The sequence below is a fragment of the Salvia hispanica genome, chromosome 2 (genome assembly GCF_029641045.1).
Source record: "Salvia hispanica isolate PSC_SH4W2 chromosome 2, Shi_PSC_v1, whole genome shotgun sequence".
Taxonomy (NCBI): Eukaryota; Viridiplantae; Streptophyta; class Magnoliopsida; order Lamiales; family Lamiaceae; genus Salvia; species Salvia hispanica.
The window spans coordinates 23,697,661-23,716,640 of record NC_142693.1 but is presented as its reverse complement, the minus strand read 5'-3'; the positions used below and the strand labels follow the sequence as shown (position 1 = coordinate 23,716,640).

Sequence of the window (18,980 nt, the reverse complement as noted above, 5' to 3'; positions counted from 1 at the left end):
ATACACATCATATACTGCGGTCATATTATGCTATCTTTCTCAAATTTATTTCTTAGAAAAATGGTGATATGTTACGTCTTTAAATGACTTATAGATGATTAAGTCATAATAGAGAAGAAAATATCAGTTGAATCTTGACACGATTAGTCTAAAAATGACTTTAGATGATTAAGTCATATAATGGAAATATTAGTATCAACTTATGAATTTCGTGAATAAATTATAAAACAAGCTATTTAAAAATACACTTTATAATCGATCACATTTTCTTTATATATACAAATAATTCAGACATATATTCGAAGTTTTGTTGGTATTAGTAAGGTGAAAAAGGACCATCATAGCCCAAATAATTCAATAGCTGAGAATTTAATTTATTTACTAAATTAATTATCTCAATTTACGTTATAAAACTCAAAGCTCAAGTTAAGTTATGAAGCGTTTCAATGACCATTTAAAGATCGATTTGACATTATTCTCCAAATTCTCAGTGACTTTTCAAAATATCATTGGATTGTCAACTTGAGGAGAACAATCCAAGATCAAATATATCCTATATAGCTAGTGATTGCAACCCCACTAAGATATTTTGATCTATAAATATTGAATTTCTTTGCTAGTTAATATTTATACTTATTTAACTAAATACATTTTGAGCTACTACTTGACATGCAATTAATCTCTTTAATTGATAGTGTTTATTTATTCTAACTAGTAAAAGTTAATCATCTTTATTAATTTAATAACACGTGTTTGCACCTCCAAATACATCAAAATTGCCAATTAATTGATCTATTTACAACTGTGTCAAACTTAAAATTAATTTGTTGAAGACAAGGTCATCTATCATAATCACTTGACTCGTAATTTCAATTCTATTGACCAAATCTCTCTCTTTTTCTCTCTCTTTATTTATATATAAATTTATTACATAACTTGCAAGTATATGAAAATTCAATCAAATTTATACTTACAAAAGAGGAAAGAGCGAGAGAATGGCCGTAGTAATGAACACAGGGAGGTCGTTGGAGTCGACGGCGACGTGGGCGGTGGCGGTGGTTTGCTTTGTGCTGATTGCTATATCAATTCTCGTTGAGAAATTCTTTCATGTTATTGAATCGGTAATACAACATCATATTTTCTCTATTAACACCATATTTTCTCTATTTCATTTTGTTTGTGAGTGTGCCAAATATAGTAACATTTCATGGAATTTATTGTGTATTTTGGTTGCAGTGGTTGAATAAAAAGAGAAGATCGTCTCTATGTGAAGCACTTGAAAAGATTAAAACAGGTTAATTTGATAAGTAATTTCGAACCTTTTACTCTATAAATTAGTATTTCCATGTAGATACCATCAAGAAAAATATAGGAGTACGGAGTGATAAAATGCAAACTCATATATTGTACAAACTCCAAACTATGATCTGTATCGTTAAAAAATATCAACATATACAAAATAGTAGCAATAGAAAATGTCAACACAATATCAACACAACATCAACCGTTGACATTTTCTGTTGCTACTATTTTGTCATCTCGTGTTTACATTTTCTAGATCATAATTTGGAGTTTGTACAATATTTAGAGTTTGCATTTGATTATATTTTATAGGAGTTCTACGTTAGTGTTATTTTAGATATATTTTTGTAACTGAATTTTATGTTGTGTTGTGTATTGATATTATAATTTTACTAATTATATTTCAATTTTTTTGGTATATTTAAGAGCTTATGCTGTTGGGGCTCATGTCATTGCTGCTATCAATTTTACAACAATACCTTTCAGAATTATGCGTTCCCTATAACGTTGGACACTCATGGCATCCTTGCAAAGAGAAAAGTGGTAAACAATATCAAGATCCATGTCCAAAGGTACAACCCTCTTAAGAACCACGTCCAACACACAATAGTGTGAACATAACTATTCATTTGGTCACAAAAATTTAAGTGGATGCATCTTCTTGTTGGGTGAATACAATACTAGGGTCTGAATCCTATCTTTTGTTGGATGGATGGTTAAATGATACCGTGGGGCGAAAATTTCATAGTATTTTATAGAGTAAAGATCAATTTTTGTCACAAATATATGACCAAAATACGAATTTTTCCAAAATATTTTTCACTTTTTTGAAAAACGGGTCCATAACAAATGAAAATGTCGACGAAGTAGTCCTTTTTTTTACGGTTTCTTCAAAAAACTAACGGTTAACGCTAATTGCATAGTGGCATGACCATTAGTTTTTTGACGGAACCGTAAAAAAAGGACCACTCCGACAACGATTTCATTTGTTATGGACATGTTTTTCAAAAAGTGAATGTTTTGGACTAAATTCATATTTTTATTTTGGACTAAAATTACCCTTTACTCTATTTTAATTAGAACGTGGTTAATTTTTATCACGGATGTAATAAGTTTATACATTTACTGGTACAATGTTTATATGTTCTCATGAAAAGACTATTATATTTATAATTTTCATGATAATCAACCATTATTACATATCCGTGATATGATATTTATCTTTTTGAAAGTAATACTTTATCATTTTCTAGTAATATTTTCTTAATTTGAATATTTTAAGCTAGTGGTACGATGGAAAAGTTTTAATAAAAGTGATTAATAGAACCTGCAGTATATTATTATTGTTGTTATTGTTACTATTATTATTAATTTATTATTATGGGTATAACATTTAGGACAAGGTACAACTCGTCTCAGCATATGGCATCAACCAGCTTCATATATTCATTTTTGCATTGGCTGTTTCTCACATAATATGCAGCGTCACAACCTTAAATTTGGGTGGACTAAAGGTAATAACTTATTCTCTCCTATTTTTATAAGTAATCGTATAATTATTTTATCAATGATTATTACATATGCAATAATTGTATGATAATGATATGCAGATTTGCTAGATTTGTCAAATATTTTAACTGTTTACTGAGAGTATTGATACAGATAAAGAAATGGAAATCATGGGAAGAAGAGACAATGACGGTTAACTACCAATGCAACAATGGTAACTATAATTAAATGAATAATTAAATTATAGTACTTCCTATGTTCATCAAAAATAATCTATTTTTATCATTTTGATTCGTCAACAAAAATTAGTTTCGAAATGGTTGCAGATCCGGAGAGGTTCAGATTTGTGAGGGAGACAACATTTTCACGAAGGCATTTGCGTTTTTGGACCAAGTATCCCATCCTCCTATGGATTGTAAAAAGCTCTATACCCTTTATTTTATTTTATTTTATTTTAGTATATGTTTTAGAATTATTTGCTTTAATATCTTGAGTAAACTGAACAAAAAATCAACAACCTTATCTAATTATTTCCAACGTGTTATAAAATGTCTAAAATCAAAATCAAGTCGGAGTTGATATTATTTTATAATTAATCTATACTATTAGTACCAAGCAATTATGAAACATATTTCTTAATTTTATTAATTTGCATACATATATCAAAGTATATGACTCATTCATCTCCATTTCTCACGTGAAGGGCTGTTTCTTTGGGCAATTTTTCACATCAGTAGCAAAAGTGGACTATTTAACACTCAGACATGGATTTATAACAGTAAGTCATCACAACAAAGCGACGTCGTTTCTGCACGAGCATCTTAGTGCTACATTTTCACACAATTGAACTGCAGGCACATCTGAATCCAACACCTCAGAGCCAAGCAACATTCAATTTTCAAAAGTATATCAACAGATCACTGGAAGAAGACTTCAAAGTTCTAGTTGGAATAAGGTTAGGCAATTGTTCGGCTTTCCTTCTTGTTTTCTGTAGATAGCAGCAGTTCGAATGATCAATCTCGTTTTCTGTTTCGGATGCAGCCCTGTGGTATGGTTATCAGCTGTACTGTTCCTCCTCACCAACACCAATGGTGAGTCCAGAAATCACACTTCATATAACATCCACCAAAAAAAAAGGAAAATAGGAAGATGTCGTGGCTTCATCCACGGCCTTGCCTAGAAACTATTTCACATTCATCCTCATTCGACAAAAAAAGTATATACGGTTCTACATAAGTAGGTATACTAAGTAGACTGCTCTAAACCATAGGCCAACCAATAAGTAGTTGCGCAGTATAGTCCCGTTTCTAGGCCCCAGCTCCATAGTGCTCGCTCTAGTGTATGTTATCTTCCTGTATAGTATATATACATAAGTCGAAGATTCTAATGATTTTTCACCATCCATTCTGTTGTTTGTATTTCTACAAATAGGGTGGTATTCACAATACTGGCTGCCATTCATCCCTCTAATTGTAAGTGAAAACATATGCATATCTAATAGCCTATAGTACGTTACTTTCTTCGACTCCCGAAGAACTAACATGAACATGCAGATAATTCTTCTGATCGGGGCGAAATTCCAAGTTATCATAACTAAAATGGGAACAAGTATTCTAGAGAGAGGAGATATAGTCAGGGGCACTCCAGTAGTACAGCTTGGCGATGACCTGTTCTGGTTCAGTCGACCACGTGTGATCCTATTCTTAATCCACTTTGTTCTTTTCCAGGTAATTTTCATTTCAAGAAGTAAGAGATCAACTAAAATTGAATGAGTAATCATAAGTCTGTAAAGTTATCCTAAGATCCAGCTAATCTTATCAGTTTTTCGTGCTTTTTTTCTGCAGAATGCATTTCAGCTTGCTTTCTTTGCCTGGAGTTGGGTAAGCAGCATAGCTATCTATCTATTATGTCTCGTACATCACTATCTTTTACTAGAAAGTATATCTTACTTTCCAATACGGAACCCTGAAACCACCATATCTTGTTCCTCAGTACGAATTTGGATACCCATCTTGCTACCACGAGAACCTTGAGGAGATGTTAATCAGGATAACAATGGGGTAAGTATACTACAGCTTTCACCATTGTTCAACACACTATTTCGAGAGCTTCTAAGAGTCCCTATTTTTTCATTTTGCTAGTGTTACAATACAGGTTCTCTGCAGCTACGTAACCCTCCCCCTCTATGCGTTAGTCACACAGGTTCTGTCTACTGCTACTGCTATAGCTAAGGACAAGACTAGATTTAACAGAAAATAAACGCGAACTTTGATTTACTCTCTTATGACTATTATCATCATTTTCTCAGATGGGCTCATCAGTCAAGCCAGTCATTTTCAGTCAGCGAGTTGCATCAGCGCTACGCACATGGCGCCAAAGAGCAAGCAAGAGACTGAGACAGAGGAGGCAATCCCGGGGGAGCACCCCTGCTGATGGAGGTGCTTCCCCAGTGCATCTCTTACGTGAGCACATGAAATATAATGATATCCACAAAGGTAGAGAGGGTGGTGAAGGAGCATCAGCATCTCCCAGCCACCGTGATATAGATTATATGATGAGGAAGAGCAGACATCTAGGTAAGTTGAAAAGGAATGACACTGAAACTAGTTCGCAGAACTTCTCTTTTGGAAATAGGCCGAATTTAGCGGGGATGGATGGCTCTATATCAGCACATCCCAGCCACCACTATATTGAAGATATGGCGAGGAACAGCATATCTGATCGGATAGAAGGAAGTGATACTGAACTTAGTTCACAGGAATTCTCTTTCAGAGATAAGCCAGATCCATCAGGAGTGAGTGGCTCTAAGTGGTAAATGAACATCTTGAAATATGTGAATTTATCTGATGATCACACAAATTTGGTTATAATTAATATTTCAGATATACATATATAGAAACTTATAGAACACATCTTGTGATATAGCAACAATATTGACAGGCAGCTGAAAACATAATGCCCCACAACCACAACCAAAAACAGTAGCCAAATGAAACATGCATAAGTGATATCCATATCATAATCATACCAAAATATGACGGAAAATTCTTCATAGAATCAAAAACTATGTATTAACAAATAGGTGTACAAGCATGTAAAGATATACATATCTGGAAATTCAGCATATATAAAGTTGCAATTCCTAAACATTTTCAGCTGCGTCTCTTTTAGTTTCATCGGACATTCCTGGAGCAGTCAGACTCTCAGCTGCCAATCTTTCTTCAAGAGCCCGAGCACCTCTTTCCCTGAAACGAAGCATGCCAACTAATCAGTCAACTAATCAAACCTCTCCTTTGTAATAGGCAAACAAAAGATTACCTCCTCCTGGATGCTTCAATAGGATCTGAACTAGGCAACACTGAACCTCCTAGAGTATAGCCCCTACTTTCATCTGAGGATTCAGATCTTCTTCCGCAAAGCAGCCGCTCAAAAATTGTGGCAACAGGATCAATTACAGGTCTGCAAACCACAAGCTGAAGTTAACTACCAAGATTTGCAATTATAAGAAAAAAGAGTTGACAACAATTTAATTCACAATGTAAACTACCTTAGGGGTTCAGGGAAGAAAGAAGAGAAAGAAAATTCATCACTTGGATCGCCTTTTAATTTTGTCTCTGATTTTCTTTGCCAATATCTGAGGTAAATCCAACCAATATATGTGCCAAAAATTACAGTAGGAAGATGTGCTGCTGAATCTGTTGTGAAAAAGCTTACAACAACAGCCAACAACAGTGCAATAGAAGGCAACCACTGCAAAAGAGAGAAAATAAGGGCATCAATAAGTAACAATCAAGAGGGTTTGAGATTTTGGACTTCACTTAGTATGTTGTAATATTTATTTAACAAAAGACTTTCCAAAATCAAGATTTATTACTTTAGCTTTTATCTTCAATAAAGAGAGCTCTTGATCTGGTATAATTTGTTTGATGCCAACTAGAAATCCTGAAAGAACCCCTTGGAAACCCGAAATAGGCATATAGCTGCAAAAAAGGAGAAAGGATATCAAGTACAACTTGATTGAAATTTCAGCAGCAAGTACTGTGAAGCAATTAGTGAACCAGAGCTTGTGTTGAAGATGGGGGCGTGGTGCAAATTGAAGATTCACTAAGATACAACTCTTAGAGTCAGGCAAATGGATAAGCAAAATAATTATGTTGCATTCACATATTCGATCATTGTAAGATGGAGCCAAGTTAAATTGCTCTGGGTAAAGGGGAATTCACACCAATGATCAATGAATATAGCAACAAGATATATTCCAAAAAAGGGAACGACAAATATGTATAGAGGTATTAAAATTAAAATGGCTTAAAGAACTGAGCATGAAAAAATAAACTCTAGGTTAAAACTTTTCTTGCATCACTTACAGGTAAATTTCCTGTGTTGTAATGTAGTACAAGGAGATAGCCGTGACGAAAACACAAACCGATGTCAGAAAGTTGACAACAAAGATGAACTTCAGAAACTCCCTAGACCCCCATATGGGTTCGAGCAGCTTTCCAATGAAAAGGAGGCCGATGATGCTGATAAATACCTGCAAGGTTACAGTTATAGGATTACACACACAGAGAGAGAGAGAGACCAAAAGAAAAGGTGCATAAATATATATATATATAATTGTAGCGGCTTTTAACAGATTACAGAATAAGAGATGACATACCCCAGGTATAGACTGTTCAACATATCCAGCAGTTACGAGATTCCAAGCAAAGGGAATCGTCCTATGGCAAATCAGACAGGAAGTCAATTTCAACGTTTTTAATTTTACGTAGCTAAAGACATACAGATAAATCCAATACTGCATTAAACTTTCATCTTGACATAATATAACAGGAAATGGGATAAGCCTTCTACAAAGCATGCCAAATATTATAATCCAATATACATATGTATTGATTATTCTTATTCAATAGTATTAGTGGATAAGAATAAAATTAGCCTAACCTTCTCCTCGGCAACTGAACTAACATCATGCAGTTTCAGCGAAACAAAACCACCTAAATTCCCTTCCTAAACAGCAGATCAAATGTTCTCTTACGAGTTTCTGAAACATTAGCCAATCATTCTGGTTTTTCACCAATCTCTTTAGACAATGCCATTGATGTAGACCATCATAGATAATAGACCTTGGCATAAATGTTCTTCAAAGTATTATAACCTTCAAACACTTAGTCTAACGGTGCACACATTGTTCGGCCCCTCAAATTTTGCCCCTGACTCCCAGAAACTTCACTTGTTACCATGATCGCATGACACAGAGACTCAACCGTAGTTTAACCTAGATCAGGCCGGCTAGAACAACCTACCAGCTAAAACCCTCTAAACCTAAATTAAACAATACAAGTATATGCACACAACCAATAATACCACAAATTATAAACATAGCAAGAAAACAATGAGACCTACAAAATGCATATTTAAATTTTAAAAAAGGAACGAGAAGATTACTTTGCCGGAATCAGCGCAAGATAAGAAACCGCGGAGGGAAAAATCTGAACGACAATGTGACCGCCAGCCAACACCACCGCCAATCCCTTGCACAGCTTTGTGTATCCACTGTAATTGCTCATTCCGCCCTAATTCAAACAATAGAAATAGAATCAGCGAAGGACCAAAATCAGAAACAGTCGGAATCCATTTCAGATCTGACGAAAAATTGACTGATTAACGACTGAATTGCATGAATTTTGAGCTTGTTAGAGTGTGATCCGCGATGGAGAACTCACTCCGGGGAGCTGCTGGGAGCTCATTGTGGTTGTGGACTGATCTGATCTACTTGGAAATCTTTGGATTGTGTGTTGAACTTGTTTGAGATATTGACATGGATTTGTTTATAAATGGAGTATTGATTTTGGGTTAAGCAATTAAATGTGATTGAGAAAATTAATTTGGGTAAATTTCATTTTGCCCCTTGTACTTTGCTTAATGTCCGAGTTGGCCCTTTTACTTTTGAGAAATAATAGTACATCAATCGCTTATACCTCGTCTCCTAGAAATATGTCATATTTAAGAGTGAACTACAAAAATAGCCTCTACGTATGCCAGGTCGAACGCTAGAGGTACCTATATTTAAAAAAATACAACAAACACCTCTACGTATGGATAAAATATCATTTAAGGTCTCTTTTCACTATTTTCAGTCTTTCATGTCCTTTTTTCTTTCTCTTTTTTAAATTTATGCCACTAAGGGCATTTTTGTCTTTAAAAATGCAAAAAAAAATAAGGAATGAATCGCAATTCCATCTTTTCTTTACTTTTTGTATGCTATTTTCATTTTTTATTTAAATACTTAAAATTTAGATTCACAAATTAATATACTTACAAATTCACAAATTAATATACTTACAAATTAATATTAGATTATATTTGTTGTTAAATATTTTGTATTTTGCACGTTTTCTTTTTCAGAGTAATATTTATTTTTAAAAATTCTAATTACAAAAAGTGTTTTTGAAAATAAAATTATGTCATAATATTATATAGAAAGGTAAAAAGTGTAAAAAATAAATAAATATACGTAAAACTATCTGAAATCTAATTAGAATTTGTAATTAGACTAATTTATAGATCTAAATTTATGTATTTAAATAAAAAAAATGCATAATAAAAAAAGTAATAATTGTAATAATTATAAAAACAAGAAAGACTAAAACACCCTTAGAATGTCATTGAATAAAAAGTGAAGGGGAAAAGGGCATGAATGACTATAAACAGTGAAAAAGGACCTCAAATGATATTATATCCATACGTAGAGGGGTATGTTGCATTTTTTGAAACATGAGTACCTCTAGCGTTCGACCTGGCATACGTAGGGACTATTTTTGTAGTTCACTCTTCTTTTTTTATATGTCTCATAGATACAACTCATATCTATGTACGTAACCCTTTTCTCCTTCTTTTTTATTTTATGTTTATGGACCACATGTTCCCATCATTCACTATGCAATTTCAATTTTTTTTTCTCTTTCTCTTTATATTTATCAATTATGCATTAAAATTTGTGCTAATCCTAAATGACCTATTTGGCTATTTCTATGGGACAGAGGGAGTATTTGATAAATTCGATAGGCTAAACCAATGCAATTAGATTTTGTTCGTCAAATAAGATATGATATTCTCACTTTTTTCCAACCAATACATCTCATTTTCAAGTGAAATGGATGGTTTGAGGGTCCGAAACAAAAAAATAAATAAAAAATACATCCGAAATTTGTAGCAAATACAACAAAGTTGTAAGAAATGTTAAACAAGAACAAGGTTGTGATGTGATAAAACAACATAAGTAAGCCATGATCGATCGAGTAAGTAGAGTTAAATTTCGAATTTACTTCAAAACTAGCTCATGCGTGGTTAAATCGGATGAAAGGATTGAGTTTCAACAATGGAAGTGGAAGAGAAGAAGAATCCGTGAACTGAAACAATGGATCATTCGAAAGAAGCAATACTATATCAATTATGTAAATTGTACAAGTGGTAAACAAAATGATGCTATTTAACACCACAAATATAATGACGTCGTTTTGTTTAGTTATAAAATTTTCTACATATAATGTCGGCGATAACACGCCTGTGTAAATTACATCAGAAAGGGTTGCTTTGAACTGAGAAATTGACATAATCCGCTAAAGTTTATAATATTACAAACCAGTTTGAATGTTTAAGAAAAAAGCATATTTTAGCCTCAGGTTGATGATTTTAGCAACCAATTGTCCTTGTCCCAAACAATCATATATTGGCCAAAAGCGATAAGCATCCATTTTCCAACTCTGCTACACATTGGCATCAAACGAGCCACATTGACATTTTAAAAACCGAAACATGATAAAATTTAGTACAATTTGAAAATCGAAGTAATACTATTTACCCTAAAATTTGAGGCTGAAGTAATCTTGGTTCATTTTCTTCACGTAACCAGCTATTCATGATCCTGGAGCCTGTAGGTTGGGAGTAACATTTCACATGCCCATTATGAGCCTTGACTGTGGGCTCACGTTCGTGTGCAGTTAACCTCCCCCTTAGCGGGCCGCTGAGAAGCTGCTTTACATCCTTTCAGATATCTTGTCGGGCCGGAATGTGGGGAGCCCTTGGTATGTGATTCATCTTTTAGCCCAATTAGAGAAATAGTACGTGAAGTTGGTATATAATTAATATATTCCCTATCAAGTATTGTACTACATTGAAAGTCACCTTTGCTTACATTCTTCCTCTAGTAGAAATTTTTTTTCCCGATTTAATTCTACGAATGAAGATATTCGAACTGGAAACATCTTAATTATGCTCATCGTGTATATTTCATACATACAATATTTAGGGGTGATTTATTGTCGAATATATAAAATTATTGAATCTGATGTGCTACAAATCAACTCATAGCTAGTTATTTAACACGGGACAAATAAACTAGCAACAATAAGCTTACTAATTTGAAGTTGAAGATTAAAAAATTTTACCCAATCAAAGGTTAATTTTCTATTTGACCATGAAAACTTGAAATTAAGTGCCAAAAAATAGTCGCATGTATCCGATATAAAATTTAAATTTAAATTAAAATCAAATATAACAATAAAATTTGAAAACGTGTCAAGCCAAAAAATAAATGTGAAATGGGACTTCACTTGCATAAATTAGTAATCTAACTCCTATTGCGCAAACAAACCTTCCTAGTATTCAATCTAATAAGATCTATTTAATTTTTTGTTTCAAAAGATTCAAATTTTAAGTGAACACATATACTATGTACGGATACATGCTTGGCTCCTCATACGCCATCTACAAAGGGCCGTCGATTTTCTTCGACAACCTCTGCAGATGGCATACAGGGAGCCAGGCATATATGCAGTGCGCCAGTACGTGTATATACAAATTTGTTCATGAAATACTACAAATTGCTAGTAATTTATACGATATATGTAGAAATAGGGATAGATGTATGTGATACCACTTGATTTGCTTCATTACTAGCAACTTCAGTACCCTAAACTAGCTAGCTCTACATGCATGTAATACAACTAGTTGAATTGTTATTGTGTGTGTGTGAGAGAGAAAGAGAGAGATCTAGTGAGAGTGATAGTGTGTGTGTGTGTGTGTGAGTGGTGCTCTAGTAGTTTAAACACACACGACTATATATAGTAGAAAAAATTGGAGATCAAAGGGCAAAAATGGGTCAAAAAAGGTTTAAAAAATGTTGCAGGTAGAAATCACAGTCATTCAAACCCCTTTTTAAAAAGAAAGAAGATGAAAACACACAAACAGCACACATAGAACTAAATTCATGCAATAAAAGGGTTCCTTTGATGTATGTGTAATGATGGTTTTTGCTTGTGGGGTTTCATATCAGTCAAAGGTGGAGCATTGTAGGGTTTAGAGAAAAAGAGAGAGATCACGAGGTATTTATTGGTGCGAACGATAATACTAACGCGAAATTATTTTTGCAAAGAGAATAATAGAAAAATGACATCATTAATATACACGTATGGATACACACATCGGTGGTATCGTACTAGTACTTTAGTCATAAACGGATATCCAAATGAATAGGTTGTAACTTGGTTCATGTAAATTCCCTAATAGTTTAGTTTGAAAGCGTCTTTTTTATTTCCTGGTCTTAATTCATTTTTTATTCCTTAAGGTTGATTTAGCAACAATTTATCACTAGACACTAGCTAGTTAAATTGTGAAATTGGCTAAAATGTTTAATCGAACTTTTTAATTTTTTGCGAGCTCGGAGATCTATATTAATAAAGTTTTATTTAATCTTTGATTATAACTCGAATTGAGCCGAACAAGACAAATAATTCCTCACTAATCTAAATATATACATTGAATAATCATTTTTTGAGTCTATTAAAGGAATCATACATTTTAACTAAATGTCTAATCCTACCTACTATTAACGAGACTATGTACACATTTTGTTATCAGTCACAATGCTTGAAATAATTAAAAAAGGCATGTCACGGTGTAAAAATTATACTACTAGTATGATAAAGAAGGGACAAATGAAAAAGGTGATAACCGGTCAAAATGAAGTAGGGCTATAAACTAAACAGGAAAAGATTTTATTTTTTCAAAAAATTGCACTTTCTACGACATAATAATTAACGATATAGAATTCACAAGATGCCATCATTGTGTTTTCGAATTCTTTTTTGTGTCCCGTTTCATGCATGAAAAGGTGACATTTGAAATAGAGGAAATGCAACAAAAAATTGTAGAGTATTGAATAAATATAGGAGTATGATTTTAGATTAACTACGACTTGTTAAACTCAATCTATCACAAATAAACAATAAATCTTCATTTTCAAAAATCTTTGAAAATTAAGTACTATACTCTAAGGTATATATGAGTGTATATCTCAACATGCATGTACGTAGATACATGTACGTCTTAGTGTCAACCAAAGATTATAGGAGTAGATTAATAATTAATGAAGTTAGTCTACAAAGATTGTGGAACCGATCGACGACGATAGTATTATAAAATTTGTATCTATATTTATATCAATTAATTCAATATGATCTCTATTACTCCAACCATTGAATTCGGAATATATTTATATCAATTAATTCAATATGATCTCTATTACTCCAACCATTGAATTCGGAATATGGTAAAGTAGCTCCCGGGTGGGGAACGACTCCATTGATGGCTATCGCAATGGCTCTATCCGTTCCATTAAAGATGTCCAACTTTTCTTTTTAGTTTGTAGTATTACTTAAGAAATCCATTTTATATATTTGACAATAAATATTTCTCCTATTTTCTCATTAATATTCAATCTCTTTTATCATTCTACTTTATCACACTCAATTACTCCACCTAACCTGTCTCATTCAAGAATGTGAACATCTTTAATAGATAGCATCGTATCAATCATTATGACTTAATTATGAGACTCAAAATATTAAACAAATACTTCCATCTATAATATAACCATAGCTAGACTTTAGATTCGTTTTTCAAATAACAAAAAAAATAATATTACATTTGATATGTTCTTTTAGTAAATCAAAACTGTTTGGCAAATTCAAATTCACTAATACTAAGTGGATCTGCAAACTATTCAACTATATAACTTTGATTTACTATATCAAAGCTGTGAGCAATGGATTAAGTAAATTTGATTTTCAGATTTTATTAAAAATAAAAGAGAATCAACTACATTTAGGTGAATAATCATAAAAGGTTTGTACAATTGTCACTCGACGAAAAATTGGACCTCCACATTTTAAGACACCATGAAATCAACCATGTGAAGCAATATAGAGTAATAAATTTATATTGAATTCTAGTTTAATTTATCGTAATCGTAACACAGAAGTTGCATTTATTTGGTTTATGGTACTTATAAATTACTACCTCCGTCCCACAAAGATTGTCCTAATTTTCCATTTTCGTCTGTCTCACAAAATTTATTTCATTTCACTTTTTATCATTTTTGGTAGTAGACCTCATATTCCATTAACCCATTTTTACTCACATTTTATTATAAAACCAATATATAAAATATGACCCACATTTCACTAACTTTTTCAACCTACTTTTCATTACATTTCTTAAAACTCGTGCTCGATCAAAGTGAGACCATCTTTGTGGGACGGAGGGAGTATTATGGAGCTCACAGAATTTTAGAAAATATATAAGTTTGTAAAACAATACTCCTACTATAAATTATAGTGTGATACATATTCTTAGCTAAACATAGCGTGTGTTGTCAAAATGACTAACCGAGTATATACGCATAATTATCCACCTTTTGGTATTAAATTAACTAACAACAAAAGTAATAATTGTTCGTATTTATATTGCATTACAAGGAGTACTATAAAAATTATTAGCGGTCAGATTCAATATCTCTTAAGTCCTTAACAATATTAGCGGTCAGATTCAATTTCTAGTCAATTTTCATTTTACATTTCACAATTAGCGACAATATGTATACGGAGTACTATATATATATACATTTATGATTTACACATCTAAAATTATCAAAACATAATGAATAACCATATAGTTGTGGTCCAGGTGATTTTATTGATAAAGCAATTAAGAACAAATAAGCACGCCCTACTTAGAAGTCAAAGAATTTGGTGTGACAAGAAATAATTAGAATAAAAGAAATAGTGTGAGTCAAAGAATTTGATAAAGCAATTTGTTAGTGGTAGGTACATAATCATGAGTCAAACCATGGATTTTGTATAATCATTATCATGTAGTAGTATTAATTTTTTATATATTTTTCATAATTTTTTAAAATGTGATAAAATGAAGGAAAATAGGCCTTAATTACTCTTCAAGGACGAAATGTTTAAGGCGATAAGTCTTCATGATAGAAATGCACGTGAAATTAAATTTAAGTTGTTCTAGATTAATGTTTCTGTAACAGCGTGAAATTATTTATAATCACAAGCATTAGTTACGTGTATAAAAGAAGCTTTATTGTTTGGTAGAAAACTTGTGTTTTTTTGGGTAATAGTAAGTGGTAGACACGTAATTTTAATGTTGAGAGGTTCAATTCACTGTTACGATTGTAGAATACTTTATATAACTCGGTAAAAGTAGTCCGATGTTAAAAAGCCGACAATTCAATATAAATGATAAAAAATGATATTAATAGCCATACATCTTTATAAAAAAAAAAACACAATAAATTTAAAGTAAATGATAAAAAAAAAAGTTAATCATAAATTATTCTTTAATACGACAAAATTTGTAAAAATAATTTACAATAATTTTTATTTAATATATTTATATATTTAATATTATTGATTATGAATAGATTTTGATAAGTTAATTAATAAAAAATAGAAAATAATTTTTTTATGGATAATATATATAGAAAAATAAAAGGTACTAGAAAAACAATAAAACTAACATAAGACTCAAGGGGAAGGAAAAATGTGAAAGAATGAGTTATTGGAACTATCCCCTACAAAAATTAGATCAGAAGCAAGCAAGCAATATTTAGCTAGTTAGTAAAAAAAATTCATTTTGGTCATAACCCAATAAATTGTTTGTTTCAACTTTTCTTTTACTTTTAACCAATGTCGTATCCAGAGTTTTTGATTTGGAGGTGCAAGTTTGTACGAAAATAATTATAAATACTTAACATATATAAGAAAATAATGAAAAAGAAAAAAAAATATTGAATACTTGATCCTGTTGGGGTTCAAACCCAACCCACAAGAAAGATAGCGTGAATGAATTGGCACTAAAGCATTTTGTCATTTTGTTTAACTAAAAAATAGTATTAATATTATAATTTTTGGGGGTGCAGTTGTACCCCAAATACCCTGTATACGCCGCTGCTTTTAGCACATCTTGAAGCAAACTCATCATTTTTTTTTTCATACATTGTTCTCAAATTATTATTTTATTCGACTGTATAAAAAGACACCATCAATGCCCACGTGATAGGTATCAAAACTCGCGAAATCAAATTCACATTAAAAATAAAGGGTAGAATTGCAAGAATTATATGCACTAAATTGAATTTTTTTCACACCCCACATTTCATCATTGAAAAATTAATGACATAATGCACTTCAATTCCACATATAATCTTGTTTAATTTCTAATCAAATCTAGAGAGAGAGACAGAGAGTTACTGCAGGGGAAGTCTTCTTTGGAAGAGTAAGAATCCCTAATTATAATGTATAAATAGTGGTAGTATTAGAAAAGTTAATCTACATAATTAAAACTCCACTAAATCATAGAGAAATGAGAAATGAGAAAAACATAACTGAAAAACCAAACATAGAGAAATGAGAAATTAAGGGCATGTTTGATAAGTTAGTAATACCAAGATAGAAAATTATATATGGACATTTCTAATTGTTTGATATCATAGTTAAGCTTAACTCAAAGCTCAATATAAGACCAGAGCCCTATCTAATCTTACCAAAATTATAACATTAACCTTGTTTATGTATCTCACCAATTTGTCAAGTTAAATATACAATACAAATTTAGATAATTTCTTTTCTATCAAACAACGACGGAAAAAAATTATATCTTTGCATATCTTGACATGAAGCTCGTATTTCTTATCTTATTTTACATATCTTCTCATATCTCATCTTTTTTATCAAACGAGTCCTAAATATTAAATATTAAATATTAAATATCCAATAAATGCTAAAAATTTAGATAATTTCTTTTCTATCAAACAACAACGAAAAAAATTTATATCTTTGCATATCTTGACATGAGTATTTCTTATCTTATTTTACATATCTTCTCATATCTCATCTTTTTTATCAAACGAGTCCTAAATATTAAATATTAAATATCCAATAAATGCTAAAGAACATATTCCTCCGGCGCTGAGCCTCGAACCCGGGACAGAACTTTGATTTACAAACCATCTAAGCTGAATCATATTTAAGTGAATCTGATATTAATATTATATATAGAATATACAGATAAATGCAAATATAACCACCTACTTGCTATGTTTTGTTACTCAGACTATATGTAATCAATCTTTGCCAATAAATGCAAGTATAATACCATTCAGAAAGCAATCTACCAATTTCGATTAGCAGTCCATAACGAGTAGAGCGAGAAGAAGGAAGACCACAAGATTGAATGATTGTTGACAAAATAAATGAATTGATGACGGAAAATTGAATAAAAAAATTGAATCAATACTAAGTTCATAACAAACAAAATCACTGAATCGAAGATGGTGGATAATAAGAGAATGAAATATGACTATCGATTATACCCTAAGCGATTTTTTTTTCTTTTTATATTTAATATAGCTTGCCACATGGCATGCTGAGAGCTATCCGATTTAAAGATCTAATAGTGTTAAATTGGTGGTCACTATAGCTATTAATATATCTTATTTATATATTTAAAATATCAAAAAGTTCAATTAATTATCCAAATATTTATTTTTATCAAAGTACTCAAAATACGTATAATCCACTAACTTGTATCAGCAAATAAAATTATTATAAAAAAATAAAATCATATACGGAGTAGTATATATTGATACAAAGAAATACTGTAGTTATTTTTTTGTGTTAATTTAAAAAAATAGGCTGTAGATGGTGCATATATAATTTGGTTCTTTATTTGTCTACATGCCACAAAGTCACATGTTGAGTGTATGAAATAAAAGTACAATCTTGAGTTTTGCTGTTAAGTACTCCATCCGTCCTAAGATAAGTGACCTACTTCTTTTGGGCACGGGATTTAAGGAATGATATTTAAATAAGTTAAAATGGAGAGAGTAAAGTATGAGAGAGGGAAAAGTAGAGGAGAGAAGAGAGAATAAAGTAGGTGGAGAATAAAGTAAGAGAGATGACTTTTTGCTAAAAATGGAAATAGATCACTTATAGTGGGACACCCCAAAAAGAAATACAAGTCACTTATCTTGGGACGGATGGAGTACAATTTTTGCTGTTAAGTACAATCAGCCTGAGGTAAGTGACAATTTTTTGTATAAGTTCGAGTTCCATACATTAACTACCAAATTTATTCTTGTGTTATCTGAATACTTTATTCATACATTCTATTTGACTTGCCAAAAAATACGTTTTGGTTTGATGTGTTAACTTGACATTTCAACACTGAATTTGTTATGTAGTTATAGTGGTAGACATCGTCGACGCCAAAAACGAGCCAAAAAGGTTTTGTGTTAGCATGACTTGAAATTCGCACGGTGACTTGAAATTCGCACGGTGTCGCGATGGTGAACGATGGATTTTGTCCATCTTACATCGTTTAGGGGCGAATGTTGAAATCATTTTCTAAGCTCGATTTGTGAGTACCGTGCGAATTTCAAGTCATTGTGACACAGAATGATTTGTGAATACCACTGAAATTGAGAGGAAGATTCGATCAGTGATTGTTCGATCTTCATGCTACACTTTATGTTCCTTCCACTGGGCGTACAAATTCTTTAAAGCAGCCATGGCAAGTGTTAACAGTAAGATGTCCATGAACCCAGCACCTACAGTAGCATTAACTTGACTAACATATTGTGTTTCAGCGTTGCAAGCAATATGGCCACCGTGTAGATAAATGATATCTTCGGCGCACTGATGGTGATGAGAAGGATAACCAGGAGAGACGAAATGATGGCAGTGTTGTTAGAACGATAGAACAGCTTGTAGAATCCGGGATGAGTGGATGCCACCACTGCTTTGCCGGCT

At 32.0% G+C, this 18,980-nt stretch overlaps 2 protein-coding genes and 1 long non-coding RNA gene across 4 annotated transcripts; 1 reads left to right on the top strand and 2 right to left on the bottom strand.

The window, feature by feature from the left end:
• Window positions 1–970: 970 nt before the first annotated feature.
• On the top strand, window positions 971–6,505 carry LOC125201217 (MLO-like protein 12). Of its 2 annotated transcripts, none has more exons than XM_048099356.2 (15): window positions 971–1,121; window positions 1,237–1,294; window positions 1,789–1,874; window positions 2,700–2,816; window positions 2,965–3,025; window positions 3,138–3,226; window positions 3,515–3,589; window positions 3,666–3,766; window positions 3,853–3,902; window positions 4,243–4,283; window positions 4,365–4,538; window positions 4,656–4,691; window positions 4,804–4,871; window positions 4,953–5,013; window positions 5,120–6,505. In XM_048099356.2, the coding sequence occupies exons 1-15, from the start codon at window positions 996–998 to the stop codon at window positions 5,624–5,626; spliced, it is 1,650 nt and encodes a 549-aa protein (XP_047955313.1). In that variant the 5' UTR covers window positions 971–995; the 3' UTR covers window positions 5,627–6,505. The 2 variants fall into 2 exon arrangements, with proteins under 2 accessions (XP_047955313.1, XP_047955237.1); XM_048099280.2 differs by having other exon boundaries at window positions 1,729–1,874.
• Window positions 5,847–8,640, bottom strand: LOC125201355 (rhomboid-like protein 19). The gene is made up of 8 exons (XM_048099465.2): window positions 8,538–8,640; window positions 8,260–8,387; window positions 7,472–7,532; window positions 7,179–7,345; window positions 6,686–6,791; window positions 6,359–6,561; window positions 6,130–6,270; window positions 5,847–6,056 (listed from the first exon to the last, which is right to left on the bottom strand). Exons 1-8 carry the CDS (start codon window positions 8,559–8,561, stop codon window positions 5,954–5,956), a joined length of 933 nt encoding a protein of 310 aa, XP_047955422.1. The 5' UTR covers window positions 8,562–8,640; the 3' UTR covers window positions 5,847–5,953.
• Window positions 8,641–10,420: 1,780 nt separating this feature from the next.
• Window positions 10,421–11,889, bottom strand: LOC125220228 (uncharacterized). The gene is made up of 2 exons (XR_007176342.2): window positions 10,676–11,889; window positions 10,421–10,577 (listed from the first exon to the last, which is right to left on the bottom strand). It is a non-coding gene; the product is annotated as an uncharacterized LOC125220228 (long non-coding RNA).
• Between the last annotated feature and the right edge of the window lie 7,091 nt (window positions 11,890–18,980).

Coding starts and splice junctions, on each gene's coding strand:
- LOC125201217 (XM_048099280.2), top strand. CDS start 996: ATGGCCGTAGTAATGAACACAGGGAGGTCGTTGGAGTCGACGGCGACG. Junction 1,122..1,236: donor TCTTTCATGTTATTGAATCG/GTAATACAACAT, acceptor TTTTGGTTGCAG/TGGTTGAATAAAAAGAGAAG. Junction 3,767..3,852: donor AAAGTTCTAGTTGGAATAAG/GTTAGGCAATTG, acceptor TTTCGGATGCAG/CCCTGTGGTATGGTTATCAG.
- LOC125201355 (XM_048099465.2), bottom strand. CDS start 8,561: ATGAGCTCCCAGCAGCTCCCCGGA. Junction 7,533..8,259: donor CTTGCGCTGATTCCGGCAAA/GTAATCTTCTCG, acceptor GATTTGCCATAG/GACGATTCCCTTTGCTTGGA. Junction 7,346..7,471: donor TTGAACAGTCTATACCTGGG/GTATGTCATCTC, acceptor GTAACCTTGCAG/GTATTTATCAGCATCATCGG.